Source organism: Podarcis tiliguerta (assembly GCF_965153285.1).
Source record: "Podarcis tiliguerta genome assembly, chromosome: 11".
Classification (NCBI taxonomy): Eukaryota; Metazoa; Chordata; class Lepidosauria; order Squamata; family Lacertidae; genus Podarcis; species Podarcis tiliguerta.
In genome coordinates, this window is record NC_139544.1 from 60,350,567 (window position 1) to 60,365,777 (window position 15,211).

Below are 15,211 nucleotides of genomic sequence, written 5' to 3' on the forward strand. Positions count from 1 at the left end.
AGGGAAAGTGAATGCACAACCTCACAAGGTTGAGGGGATAACCATGCAAGGCACCTTGAGCTCCTTGGAAGGTAGGTGGAATACGGCTGTCATAATAAACCAGAGGTTGAGCTCCCCACCGCCTCTGCCCTAACCAGGAATCCCAAGTACCCCAAAGCACACACTCTTACCAGTGAGGAAACTCCATCCTTTGAAAGGCTGATTCCAGATGTACTGAGGTCTGTGGCAGCTGGAAGGAAGGAAGACAGACACGTGGGGAAAAAAGATCATGCAGTTGCTCAGAGATTGTGAAACTGCAGAGGGTGGAAAAGGGAGAGGACACCTTTACAGAGAACCAAAATAGCAGTGGAGATGGGCACTGATTGACCCCAAACCTCTCAGGCTGAAAACAGGTGTGATCTGACAGAATCCGAGACCAGGGAGAAGAGACGGTGGAAGAAGATTGGAAAAAATTTAAAAATCTATTTAGAGAAATATTGTAAAATTGATGCATGTTAGGAAATGTTGGAATGAAATTACATGACTTTAGTAGAAATACTATAAGGAGTTAAGTATAAATAATTTTTAAGGTTTTGATGGTAAGATAAGGTTAAAACGAATTAAGATAATTAAATGACAGAAAGCAGCGAAAGATGGAAAGGGTTTGCTGATATAGTTAATAACTGGAATACAAAAAAGGGTGGTGTGAGGAGGTCGAGGAAATAAGTTAATGAAAGATAAGGATAAATATTGGATGTGTTTTTAATTGTTTTTGTTTGTGTTTTGATGTATTGTGGGTTTTTTTGTTCTCTTTTTATGTATTGACTCTTTTTTCTTTTTTTTTCTTTTGCTTATTTTCTGTAACTTTTAAACTTCTAATAAATATTATTTAAAAAAAAAGAAAAAAGAAAACAGGTGTGATCTTAGTGTCTAGTCTAGTGCCGTATCCTGCCCTCAAGGTACCCAACAACACGTCCCAACAGGAAGCTCAGAAGCAGGTCTTGAGGGAAGGAGCAGTTGCAGTTTCCATATGAACCTACCCAGACCCTGAGATCATCTTCTGAGGCCCTCCTTCGTGTGCCTCCTCCTCGAGAGGTCCAGAGGGTAGCAACACGAGAACGGGGTCTTCTCTGTAGTGGCTCCCCGTCTGTGGAATGCTCTCCCCGGGGAAGTTCGCCTGGCGCCTTCATTACACACCATTGGGCGCCAGGCAAAAGCGTTGCTTTTTAACCAGGCCTTTGGTTGATGTCATTGACATCCTATGCCCTTTTAAAATGTGGCTCTCTTTTTTGGGGGGGGGGGGGGTTCTTGGGTTGTTGGTTTGTTTTGATTATATAATTATAATAATAATATTAATAATAATAACAACAACAATAATAATAATTTTATTTATATCCCGCCCTCCTCAGCCGAAGCCGGGATCATTGTGGTTTTTATGTTGATATTTTCTGTGAATTGCCCTGAGGCCTCCAGGTATAGGGCAGTATATAAATTCAATCAATCACCTTGTGAAGAATATAAAGAATACAAAGATTTGATGGACTATGAAAGAACTCAAGGAAAGGAAGTGACTGAAGAACAGAAGTAAAGGTGAACTAGAAATTAAGAGACGTGTGGTGAATGCGGTGGAAGTCTTTTATAATATTTTAACTAGGATTTATATTTTGTCATGTTTAAAATATAAATTTGGTATTATTGGTTATGAAACATATTTCTTTTTTTCCCCTTTTCTTTTATCTTTTCTTTCTTTCTATTCTAATCTGCATTTTGGAAAATACGTACACAAATGTGTTTACAATGTTATGCATGGATTTTTGTTTTAATCTCCTTTTTCTATTTATTTTCTTGTAATATTTAATAAAAACTAATTTAAAAATTCAATCAAACAAACAACAACAGGCATTCAGAGGTATAATGCTGGCAGTGGAGGGAGAACATTGCCTTATCCTCCCACGAATTTGCCTAATGCCCTTTCAAAGCCATCCAAGTTGGCAGCCATCGTGGAATGGCAGAGTTGGAAGGGGTACCTGAAGGCCATCTAGTCTAACCCGCTGCACTGCAGAAATCTTGACGAAAGCATCCCCGACAAATGGCCATCCAACCTCTTAAAAACCTCCAAGGAAGGACAGCCCACCACCTTCCATGGTAGTCCGTTCTCCCGTCGAACAGCTCTTACACTCAGAAAGTTCTTGCGGGAGTGAACCCCATCGTTTGGCTCTGGGGTGCGGAGCGAGGGGGGCAGATGGAGGACGCTTTTGTACTGAATGAAGGATGGGGCATCTGGCACAGAGGCGGATGAAGGAATCTTCCCCCAAGAAAACTTCCTGGTTGCAGAGCCTTTAGAAGACATCCCTATCCCACTCCTTTTTAAAAAATCACTGCAATTTTTTAAAATGTTTAAAGGAGACAAAGATGCATGTGAGGTACAGTCATACCTCATGTTATGTTTGCTTCAGGTTGTGGGTTTTCAGGTTGTGTCCCGCGGTGACCGGAAGTACCAGAAAGGGTTACTTCCGGGTTTTGCCGCTCACGCATGCGCAGACGCGCAAAATGACGTCAGAAGTGGCGAATTGCGACCCGTGCACACGCAGGTTGTGTTCTTTTCAGGTTGCGAACAGGCCTCCGGAACGGATCCCGTTCACAACCAGAGGTAAAAAGGTAAAGGTAAAGGGACCCCTGACCATTAGGTCCAGTTGTGACCAACTCTGGGGTTGCGGCGCTCATCTCGCTTTACTGGCCGAGGGAGCCGGCATACAGCTTCCGGGTCATGTGGCCAGCAAGACTAAGCCGCTTCTGGCGAACCAGAGCAGCACACGGAAACGCCGTTTACCTTCCCGCCAGAGCGGGACCTATTTATCTACTTGCACTTTGACGTGCTTTCGAACTGCTAGGTTGGCAGGAGCAGGGACCGAGCAACAGGAGCTCACCCCGTCACAGATTTGAACCGCCGACCTTTTGATCGGGAAGTCCTAGGCTCTGTTTAACCCATAGCGCCACCCGCGTCCCGATGCAACCAGAGGTACCACTGTATATAAATTTGGGGGGACAGAGGCATAGATGGCCCACAAGCTTCAAGCAGAAGCAACACCCTCTCTCTCAAAAATGGGGAACACAAGGGAATGGTGGGGGCGGGAAGAAGAGATTCAGAGCCAAACGACACTTTTCAAGAAGGCTGGACTAGATGGTTTCCCTGGGTCCCTTCCAACTCTACGATTCTAAGACATAGGATGTCACGTTCTTCCTAAAATGCGTCACTACAGAGGAAGGAATTGTGCCGTTCACTGTTTCTCCTTGTAAGAAACTCCCTCCATGTAGAAATCTAGCATATTGAAGAAAGCAGATTCTAGCCCTCTCCCTGATAACGATCACTTTCTAAATGCAGGACACACCTTACCAGGAGAAATGTACAAAATTGCTGTTACGTTGCTGCCACCAGCCTGAAATCAAGGGAGATCTTATTATTATTATGGTCTGTGTGTGTGGTAAGGGAGCTGCACGGTCAGGGAAAAAACAATGCTGTCCAGGGTGCAGAGAGACTGCAGAGAGAATAGTTGGGTGCACTCTTCCCACCTTGGATCAAATCTACGCTTCCAGGTGCCATAAGAAAGCTGCAGAGATAGCGCAGGATAGTGCGCACCCCAGAAATGATCTCTTTCGGCTTCTGCCTTCTGGAAGAAGTTACAGGGTTATAAAGACTAGGACTAGCTGCCTGAGAAACAGCTTCTATCCAAATGTGATTTTGGTTTTAAACGCAGTGTAAGGTAGTCTCTATGGGAGTAAAGGTAAAGGTAAAGGTACCCCTGCCCGTACGGGCCAGTCTTGACAGACTCTAGGGTTGTGCGCCCATCTCACTCAAAGAGGCCAAGGGCCAGCGCTGTCCGAAGACACTTCCGGGTCACGTGGCCAGCGTGACATCGCTGCTCTGGCGAGCCAGAGCCGCACACGGAAACGCCATTTACCTTCCCGCTAGTAAGCGGTCCCTATTTATCTACTTGCACCCGAGAGTGCTTTCGAACTGCTAGGTTGGCAGGCGCTGGGACCGAACAACGGGAGCGCACCCCGCCGCGGGGATTCGAACCGCCGACCTTTCGATCGGCAAGCCCTAGGCACTGAGGCTTTAACCCACAGTGCCACCCGCGTCCCTATGGGACCCTCTATGGGAGTATATTCTATTTAATTATGGGGTACCAGAGTTTTAAGGGGCTGACCAGGCTGGGATAGCAGGCTTCTTGGTTTCTGAATGTCTGATGTAGATTTTCAATGTCATTGTTCTGTATGGGACAATGACAATAAAGATTATTGTATCGTATCGTAGTATTATTCTGCCAAATGGGTGGCTCAGTCTATGATTGAGGGTGGAATGGCAGGGAGCCCCACAAACCAGCTCAGATCTAAGCACCTCCCACCTCAGAGCCAAAGCGCCCTGGGCTTACCTAAGAACTGAAGGCTGTTCCTCAACACCTGGTATCCACTCATCACTTTGTTGATCTTGTGCTTCTCCAAGAGATACGCCACCAGCATAGAAGCCATGAAGCCATTGAAGCACCCAAGGCCCTGGGGGGGAAGGGGAAGAAATGGACAATACACAAAAGTTGGCACAAGGTGCTCTTCTGCTGCAGATTCCCAAATCCTCCAGCCACCCAGTGCTAGAAAGCTAGGAGCTAAACGACACTTTAAACCTAGGTTATGGGTACAAGAACAGACTGTCTAGGCATGCTTTTTTACAACAAGAATACAAATCTGAAATGGAATGAACCGCAGCTAAAATATTGTGTTCATTTTTCGCATGGTCTAGTTCTTCCCCAGAAGACTGCAAAAAACAAAGCCATGCTTCCCCTGCCTGCCCCCCTAATATTCTTAAGAGGATCTCTTCTCCAGTCTTCAGAGCGTGGCTGGAAGTGGTCCTCCTTTCATTCCAGCAGTGGCATTTTTAATCTGAAATCTTAGGCCAGGGGTCTGCAACCCGCGGCTCCGGAGCCGCATGTGGCCCTTTTGCACCTTTGGCGCGGCTCAAGGGCGGATACTAGCGAGGGGAGGAGGCCCATTGTGCGCCCCGACACGCCCCACTGTGGCGGGCGCTGTACTGGCTATGACGTCGCATGGGGGCGGTGCGTGCGTTAGTCACGCACCGTCCCGACGTCACCTTCCCGCCCGCTGTCAGATCGCAGCTCCGGAGATATATTTGTTTTAAATGTCGCAATGGTTTTGCGGCTCCCAGGTTTTTTTTCTTCAGAAACGGGTCCAAGTGGCTCTTTTTGTCTTAAAGGTTGCAGACCCCTCTCTTAGGTGCAGTACTGCAACAGAGTAACGGAGGAGGGGGGTGGGGACTTTCGCTCCATTGCTTTTCACCTCCACTGGCGCCCCCCAGAATTGAGGGGCGCCCCCCAGAATTTGGCATCCAGGTGCCCCGCACCCCTTGCACCCAGCTGGGTGAAGACGGTCCTGTTTAGGAATATAGCCTGCAGCTGCTCGAGACATTTTTAGCATTTTTAGCATAGTGCAAAGGGATCACAACATTTAGCAGATTTTGCAAACCGGGTGTCCTCCAGAATTCTTGGGACTACAACTTCCACAGGCACCACCACTGTAACCCCAAATATTTGATTGTAACCCCAAATATTTATCTATTAAATTTGCATACCGCCCGATACCTGTAGATCTCAGGGCAGTTGACAACGCGGTCTTGTCACAACAGACAGGCTGCTCAAGGGTGAGGAAGCAAGGAGGCCCAGGTCTCCCCCCATTGTGCCCAGGCCCAGTTACCTGGTGAAGTCCACGTTGGCGCAGCCACACTTTGAGGAGAGACACCCCGTCTCGCATGCCTTGGAAGTCATGGGCTGCCTCCGAGAGGAAGAGCAGGCTGGACTCCAGGACCAGGTCCCACAAAATGGAGTTGTTGTAGTGTGGCGTCGGTGGCTCCGAGGCTCCTAGGAAAGGCAGAACAGGAGATCACCACTGGTCCATGTCGAACAAATATGGCGGACGCTGTCAGCTGCGGCCTTCTTGTCTGGCATAAAACTGCCCAGAACCCAACAACAGAAACACAACATCCGAGTCTAAAATGGACACACTCTGGCTAACTTTCTGTATAGCTTAGAAGGGGGGTTATTAGGCAGGAATACACAAGTTCATCAAAGGTTCATATATTCATTCATAAACTTGATTGCGCAAGCCAAAGGCCATGGCATCGTTCACAGGGGGAACAAAAGGAAAACAGCAATAACCAGAAAAACATTTTTTAAAATTTCCTCCCTAGAGAAGCAAGATTGGCCTCTTCCTTGCTCTCCTTCCACAGGCAGGTGAAGACATTTTTGTTCCAATAGGTTTATGGGAACTGGCTTGCTTTAATTGCTTTTTTTGGTGATTGTTTTTTCTCCTACGTTTTTAGCTATTCCCATTTTATTTGTCGTCTTCTTCTTTTGCAATCACTCGTAGCTGAGGAAGACTGAAAAAAAGTTCAATTGTCTTTTGCAACCAATGGGTGGTGACCCCACTGGGCGCGGTAATGCAGTCAGGGAAAAAGGGAGGCAGACTATGTTTAGGGCACCTTTTCTAGCCTCTCCCCCTTTTCGGGGTGAGCAGAGTGGATCCTAAAAAGGGCTGCTCAGTCATGGATACAGCTGCCGAGCTGCTCCACTGCCTCGTTCCTCGAGTCAGAATGACTGAATCTGTATCCACCGCCCATGAGCCGGTTGATGACTAGGGGCTTCCAGATTTCACGATCCTGCCCCTGCTACCATTTGCCGATCACCATGGGACTTTTGGGGCTTGGGTTTGGGATGGGCTTTTGGAAGACGCCTGTGCGTGAATTTGTTTTATGCGTGTAGATCAGTAATAATAATAATAATAATTTATTATTTTTACCCCGCCCATCTGGCTGGGTTTCCCCAGTCACTCTGGGCGGCTTCCAACAAAGATGAGAAATACATCAAAATGTCACACATTAAAAACTTCTCTGAACAGGGCTGCCTTCCAGATGTCTTCTAAATGTCAGGTAGTTGTTTATCTCTTTGACATCTGATGGGAGGGTGTTTCACAGGGCGGGCGCCACCACCGAGAAGGCCCTCTGCCTGGTTCCCTGTAGCTTTGCTTCTCGCAATGAGGGAACCGCCAGAAGACTCTCGGCGCTGGACCTCAATGCCCAGGCAGAACAATGGGGGTGGAGACACTCCTTCAGGTATTCTGGACCAAGGCTGTTTAGGGCTTTAACGGCCAGCACCAACACTTTGAATTGTGCTCGGAAGCGTTACACACAGTGTAAGTCTCCTTGAGTCCCCATCAGCAGGGAAAGGCGGTGTATAAATAAGTATAGAATAATAACAATACCTGCGACAGGGGAGCGCTTCTCCGTGAACCAAGCCGTGCGGACGTTGTTCTTGCTGGGGTGCAGGCGACTGGTCTTGAAGACGCCCTGGGCAGGGCAGGCGTAGAGGCGGACAGTCACCAACTTCATGTCTTTCCCTGGGGAAACCCCACGAAGCAGGGTGAGCAAAAGGCAAGCCAGGAGAATCGATAAGGAGAAGGCACCCAGGACAAGACTTTTAAGAACATCTCCCTCCATTGGTGGACTGGACGTCTCCCCTCCTGCTACACTGCTAACTTCATCATTGGTTAAAAGGTAAAGGGGCCCCTGACCATTAGGTCCAGTCGTGGCCGACTCTGGGGTTGCGGCGCTCATCTCGCTTTATTGGCCGAGGGAGCCGGCGTACAGCTTCCGGGTCATGTGGCCAGCAGGACTAAGCTGCTTCTGGTGAACCAGAGCAGCGCACGGAAACACCGTTTACCTTCCCGTCGTAGCGGTACCTATTTATCTACTTGCACTTTGACGTGCTTTCGAACTGCTAGGTTGGCAGGAGCAGGGACCGAGCAACGGGAGCTCACCCCATCGCAGGGATTCGAACTGCCAACCTTCTGATCGGCAAGCTCAAGGCTCAGTGGTTTAACCCACAGCACCACCCATGTCCCCATCATTGGTTAGCTTTGTGGTTTTATTTCATGATTCCATTATAGTCTTGCACTTGTGTAATGTTTTCTGAATTCATGCCTGACCATTCAGAGATGGGCGAGGTATGTAAGTAAGAGAGACAGTGTGGAGTAGTGGTTGGAGCATCAAACTAGGACCTATGAGACCTGGGTTTGAATCCCTGCTTGGCCATGATGCTCACTGCCTCTCAGCCTAGCCTGCCCCGCTTTAAGATGCAGCCTCATGCAATCGAAAACTGCACCTGCCTCTTACATTGCAGCATCACACTCCTGCTCAGCCCACCAGAACCCATCACTTATTTTTCTGCCCAAACCTGGTGCTCTATTACAGGGAGACCAAGAAAAAGGAAAGGGGTCTGGATCAAGGAGCAGGCGGAAAGCCACCCTCACCTTGCGGCTGCAGGAGCACGACCGGCTTCAGGTGGTTGCCGTTGACGTAGGCAAACTTCACGGCCCCGAAGAGCTTCTTCTTGGCCAGGTGCTGAGCCAAGCAAGCCAGGTAGAGAGCCCTCTTGCGGTGGTAGCGCTGGTTTAGGTGGTCCTTGTCCTGGAAGATCTCCTAACAGCAATTAATAATAATAACAATAAATTTTTATTTATACCCTGCCCTTCCCAGTTTAAAAACCGGGCTCAGGGCGGCTGGCAGCAAAAGAAAACACTGATTAAAATGCGACTTAAAAGCAGCATAAAGTACAACATAAAAAGCAGCATCAATATCAATAAAATTCAAAAATTCAGCGGTCATTTTTTTTTTGCGGGGGGGGGGGGGGGACCTAGTCAGTAGACATCAAATGATCACCAGGGCTAACTGGCCAAGTTGGTCCTACTAGGGCTAGCAAGGAGACTGCCCCATAGGGCCAGCAAGAAGGATTGCCTCATAAGATATATACCTTTACAAAAACATTTTTTTGAAACTTGCCTTCAACATAATTATTAAAAAATTGTCCAGTAGTACCTTAAAGACCAACTAAGTTTGTTCTGGGTACAGTGGTGCCCCGCAAGACGAATGCCTCGCAAGACGGAAAACCCGCTAGACGAAAGGGTTTTCCGTTTTTCAATGCGCTTCACAGGACGAATTTCTCTATGGGCTTGCTTCGCAAGACGAAAATGTCTTGCGATTCTTGTTCGCTCCCCACCCCCTTTTTCTAAGGCACTAAGCTGCTAATAGCCTTTTAGCAGCTAATCCGCTAATCCCTTAAGCCTTTAATAGCCGCTAATAGCCGCTAAACTGCTAATAGCGCTAATCCGCTAATAGGGTTGCTTCGCAAGACGAAAAAACCGCTAGACTAAGAGACTCGCGGAACGGATTCTTTTCGTCTTGAAATGGCACCACTGTATAAGCTTTTGGTATCTGAAGAAGTGTGCATGCACACAAAAGCTTATACCCAGAACAAACTTAGTTAGTCGCTAAGGTGCTACCGGACAATTTTTTTATTTATTTTGACTGCGTCAGACCAACATGGCTACCTACCTGAATCTAGAAATTATTATGCCATTGTTGGCATACACACACACAAACACACAAACCACAAAACCTATTGCAAATTTAGGCCCTGTGGAATGAAGACAATGCTGAAGCTAAGCAGCTCGTGGTCTGCCTCTCCCTTGTGCCAGTGCCACTCACCTTGGGCATCGTCACTGCCACATCCACATTGACCTCGGGCTTGATGCAGGTGCCCAGCAGGTAACTCCCCACCACTTTCACCTCGGCAGGGGGAAGGAAGCGAAAGTGGCCCTTGACGCAGAAAGGAAGCTGCTGGAGAGGGACCTTCACTCCACTGGGGAGCCAGGACTGATTGGTGATCTAGGAGGAGACAGGGTAGGAGAAAAAGGTTAAAGCACACCCTGAGTACAGGATGGGACCCGCCAGTGAAAAAGGATCTCAGTGAACAGAGCTAGGAAAAGCCTCTCTTTTTGGCAGCCAGGATCTTAATTGCAAGAAACTGGAAAAGGGAGGAAACACCTACGATAAATGAGTGGCAGGTCCAAATGATAGAATATCTACAGATGGCCCTATACGGCCTAGGACCCTCGTACCTACGGGACCGCCTCTCCTGGTATGCCCCACAGAGAAACTTACCGTCTTCAAATAAAAACATCTTGAAGGTCCCGGGCCACAGAGAGGTTAGGCTGGCCTCAACTAGAGCCAGGGCTTTTTCGGCCGTGGCCCCGATCTGGTGGAACGCTCTGTCACAAGAGACCAGGGCCCTGCGGGACTTGACATCTTTCCACAGGGCCTGCAAGACAGAACTGTTCCACCAGGCCTTTGGCCAGGGCACAGCCTGACTCCCTCCCTCGGCAATCTTCGCGGAGCTCTGGCCCAATGGTTGCCAGTGGCTTGAATTAATTAATTTTATAATGAATGATTTTAGAGTGTTGTTTGTGCTGTACTTTTGTACTGTTTTATTGTTGTTAGCCGCCCTGAGCCCGGCTTTGGCTGGGGAGGGCGGGATATAAATAAAATTTTTAATTATTATTATTATTATTATTATTATTACAGGGAGAATTAGATGTTGTCCAAAACAGAAAGTACAGAAAGAATGTAAAATCTTTAAGGAGTATTTGGAAAAGCGTTACAATAACAAATATCTCCTGGCAGAAATAGAGCGATCCTTGTACAACTAAAAATATAATGTTTTTTGATATCTGACGAAAACAAATAAAGCAATACAATATCTTGGAACTGTGTGAAAAAAATTGTAGAAACAATAATACAATGAGTCTTATCGGAAGCAAAATAAATGTGTTTCGTTTTTTTTTTCGTTTTTTTCCTCCCCCCCCCCTTCTTCCTCTTCACTTTTTTTTGTGCCTCCTTTCTTGGTCTTTCTCTTTTTTATATGTTAAGAAGGAGATAAAGAGATAAAAGTGTAATATGAAAACTTCAGTAAGTTAAAAGTGATGTTGTGTAATTTTTCTAGTACCATTTATATATTGTTAAAATTGGTTAATTGTAATGAATTGATGTAGCAACTACTGTGGTTTTTTCCTTTGTTATTGTTGAATTCTAAATAAAGTATTATTATTTTTTTTAAAAAAAGGAAAAGCCTCTTTTTGCCAGAGACCCTTGGGAAGAAGACACTAACAGTTATGATGTACAATGCTGGGACTAGGGTCCATTTCAGTGGCCACATTTGAACACCATGATAAAATATGGTTTGCTGTGAAGGAAATGAGTCTGCTGCCGCAGGCACACATGTACGTTTAAGCTCTCCTTCTCCACTGGGGTAGCAGCAAGGAGATTGGAAGCTCCTACTTCTGAGGAGCTACAGTTCCATGTTACATCCATACCCTAAACCGCGGCTAATCTTAAGTATGATGTGTTGAAAGAAGCCAGCTCCATGATCTGTGCTCTGAAGTTAGCTTGTTTCAAACAAACCACAGCTAGGATTCATCACAGTTTGTTGGGTTTAAACAAAACTGCTAGGATTGCAGCAAGTGTTTACACCTCAAGCACAAAGGCCACCATCCTAAATGCACTTATTAGGGAGCGAGCCCCATGAATTACTTCCGGGTGAACATGCATAAGATTGGGTTGTAAAACTACATGCATCTTGGACATACGTCTCTCTGCGAGGTCTCTGGGACTGTGCTCAGCAAGGCATTGATTTCGCGGAGGAAGGAGTCGATTTTCTGCTTCCTCTTCTCCTTGAGAGTCACCTCTTTTAAAAGCTCCTCAATCTGCACAGGGGAGAAAGGAGAGACGCCAGTCACCACATTAGCACTTTAAAAAAATACAACTTCATTGCTTTTACTAACAACCTAAAAGTGAGATAGGGACACGGGTGGCGCTGTGGGTTAAAGCCTCAGCACCTAGGACTTGCCGATTGAGAGGTCGGCGGTTCGAATCCCCGCAGCGGGGTGCGCTCCAGTCGTTCGGTCCCAGCGCCTGCCAACCTAGCAGTTCGAAAGCACCTTCGGGTGCAAGTAGATAAATAGGGACCGCTTACCAGCGGGAAGGTAAACGGCGTTTCCGTGTGCTGCGCTGGCTTGCCAGATGCAGCTTGTCACGCTGGCCACGTGACCCGGAAGTGTCTCCGGACAGCGCTGGCCCCCGGCCTCTTTGAGTGAGATGGGCGCACAACCCTAGAGTCTGGCAAGACTGGCCCGTACGGGCAGGGGTACCTTTACCTTTATAAAAGTGAGATGATGATGATGATGATGATGATAACAACAACAACAACAATTTATTATTTATACCCCACTCATCTGGCTGGGTTTCCCACCGGGCATTACATAATACAATATATAAAACAAACAATAACTAATGGTGAGACAAGATGGAATGAAAGAACACCTTAAGAAGAAATGAAAAGGATGTGCAGTAGAACCTCTACTTATGTCCCGCTCTACTTTGGCCCGTTACAAGTCGCAACCACAGCAAACGCAGAAGTAAACACCGGGTTTGCCGTGATTTGCACACGCGCTGAAGCAACTGTCGCTGTCTGCACATGCGCAGAAGCAGGCTGCCGCTGAATGCGCCTGCGCACAATGGCGCTTCTACCAGCAACCCGCTTCGCCATAAGGACGGGCCTCTGGAACAGATTGTGGTCGTGAGTAGAGGTTCAACTGTAAAACAGAACAGCAGAAAGAAAGCTTCACAGGAGAGGACTAGAAGCCGGGCATTTAAGCAAAATGGGGCAGGAAGCTCAGTAAGACAGCGTAGTTGGAGAACCGAGGGAGAAAGAGGAGTCTGGAAAGTGACTGGAGCCAGTGCTAGGCAAGATCTTAGAAGCACTGAACAGGAGAAAGTTAATGATTCTTTGAACACACAGAAAGAATTGGAAAGCCCATAGACTGAAGCAAAATTCTGGGTGCCATGCAGGTGCTTGCAAGTACAAATAATTAGTTACAGGAACCCTTCTCCCTTCTCGGCTAAGGGAGCTGGGCATGTTTAGCCTGGAGAAGAGGAGGTTAAGGGGTGATATGATAGCCATGTTCAAATATATAAAAGGATGTCACATAGAGGAGGGGAAAAGGTTGTTTTCTGCTGCTCCAGAGAAGCGGACACGGAGCAATGGATCCAAACTACAAGAAAGAAGATTCCACCTAAACATTAGGAAGAACTTCCTGACAGTAAGAGCTGTTTGACAGTGGAATTTGCTGCCAAGGAGTGTGGTGGAGTCTCCTTCTTTGGAGGTCTTTAAGCAGAGGCTTGACAACCATATGTCAGGAGTGCTCTGATGGTGTTTCCTGCTTGGCAGGGGGTTGGACTCGATGGCCCTTGTGGTCTCTTCCAACTCTATGATTCTATGATTCTACAACACCTGCCCACAAAAGCACTAACCCTGCTAAGTTAGCCTGACCTGCAAGCGCAGAAGGTTGGAGTGAAACAGGCTCTCTGTTTCCTTCAGGCGTGTCAGCTCCTCGTTGGTGGGCGGCTTGTATAGTTCAGCCTTGCAAAGCTTCACCGGTTGCAGGACGCCCTCAGCAGCAAGAGGCCTTTTCTTCCCTCGTGGTCTCCCTTCCTTAGCAAGAGCCTCCGCATATTCTCTCTCGGAGTCTCCCACGCCTGCTTCTCTCTCTGCATCTTCAGACATCTGCAGAGAGGCCAAAGGGAAAACAGATCAGCCTTGAAAGTAACCCCAGTGTCATTTTATTTTAATTTATCCGTGCAAGCCTGCTAAGAAGTTCGTTTGAATAAGCAGGACCTTATTGAATTGAATTGTTTTCATGAATCGACTTGTCAGAATACTTCCAACTCCCCAACGGATGGGTAAAGAGACGAGAATGGGTCTGGGGACACCTACTACTATAGCCATTACTCAAGATAAATGCGATCAGTCCCCGGATAAGAATGTGGAGTGAAGATCTTCCTTATGGGCAGGGCCAGATTTAGGTTTGATGAGGCCCTCAGCTACTGAAGGTAATGGGGCCCTTTATATGTCCAGCTGCCCTGTCAACAACAAATTGTTGCAGTTTTTTTTGTGTTGAAGATATGCTATATGGTAATTTATGGACCTAATAGGTAGCTAAAGCCATTTGTACATAACAAAATACGTATTTCATCAAAGCAATTAATATAGAAATGAGCAAACCAGTGATATTTTAGGGAGCAGGCTAGCAGGCAGGGCCCATTACTTACAACACAGGAGCCTACACAGCACAAAAACACTGTTGCTGTATGTAGGTTTTATTTTATTTGTTTTTATCTTATATTCTGGAAACGTACATCCAGGTTTTTTTCCCTTTACATTTTTTGGGGGGCCCCCAAGAGAGTGGGGCTCAAACTATAGCTTGTTTAGCTTATACAGTGGTACCTCGGGTTAAGTACTTAATTCGTTCTGGAGGTCCGTTCTTAACCTGAAACTGTTATTAACTTGAATCACTACTTTAGCTAATGGGGCCTCCCGCTTCTGCCGCACCACTGGAGCACAATTTCTGTTCTCATCCTGAAGCAAAGTTTTTAACCCGAGGTACTTATTTCTGGGTTAGCGGAGTCTGTAACCTGAAGTGTCTGTAACCTGAAGCGTATGTAACCCGAGGTACCACTGTACGTAAATCCGGCACTGCTTATGGGACTACTTTCACACTCTCTACAACGAAAAAGTGACATTGAACCCCAAATGCTACATAACTGGGCATTTTTGTAATATTTTTGTTCATCTTGTCTGTTGTTGTTTCAGTTTTCGGTAAACCCCTTAGACATATGCTTTAATATGTTGTTGTTGTTTAATCGTTTAGTCGTGTCCGACTCTTCGTGACCCCATGGACCAGAGCACGCCATGTTTTAATATAATAAGCAATATAAAAACTAAATCGACATCATTTTTTCCTCCTCTCTCTCTTTAATGCCATCGAAGTAAACCAGGGACAGGTTATCCTATTTTTTTATCCGACTTCTTCACTTAGATTGCTGTCTAAGTTCCGTTATTCAATTACTTAATTTATTTTATTCATCAGTTTTGCACGCCGCCCTTTACGCGAAGATCACAGGGCGGCTGACAACACAAAATGTTCTTGCTTCCCATTCTACAGCTTTAGGATCTCCCTCAGGATCACGCGCAACCCCCCCATTACACGGCACCCACCTTCTGCTTGGTCCCTCCTGCATTCCACGTGGGTGGAACTAAGCAAAGCCACGCGGAATCCGGAGCAGCCTCTGCTCACTTCCGGGTGGCTCCTGATTGGACGAAACAGCCCAAACGCAGGAGGGAGGGCAAAAAAGGAAAGAAACCCCATCCAATTGGAACAAAGCTGGCCGCGAGGCCACGCCCACAGTCGACGCGCACGCGCCTAGCGCCTTCCGAAC

General features: G+C 46.9%; 1 protein-coding gene across 1 annotated transcript in view; it reads right to left on the reverse strand.

The window, feature by feature from the left end:
• NOL6 (nucleolar protein 6) overlaps positions 1 to 15,211 on the reverse strand; it is a 69,230-nt gene extending 54,019 nt beyond the window's left edge. Inside the window, exons 1-9 of the mRNA XM_083402702.1 lie at positions 14,991 to 15,211; positions 13,266 to 13,499; positions 11,524 to 11,640; positions 9,587 to 9,766; positions 8,353 to 8,521; positions 7,306 to 7,440; positions 5,743 to 5,906; positions 4,413 to 4,533; positions 171 to 229 (exon numbers count right to left, since the gene is read on the reverse strand). Of these exons, the coding sequence (XP_083258828.1) occupies positions 171 to 229; positions 4,413 to 4,533; positions 5,743 to 5,906; positions 7,306 to 7,440; positions 8,353 to 8,521; positions 9,587 to 9,766; positions 11,524 to 11,640; positions 13,266 to 13,499 (1,179 nt within the window). The 5' untranslated portion in view covers positions 14,991 to 15,211. The remainder of the gene's footprint in view (positions 1 to 170; positions 230 to 4,412; positions 4,534 to 5,742; positions 5,907 to 7,305; positions 7,441 to 8,352; positions 8,522 to 9,586; positions 9,767 to 11,523; positions 11,641 to 13,265; positions 13,500 to 14,990) is intronic.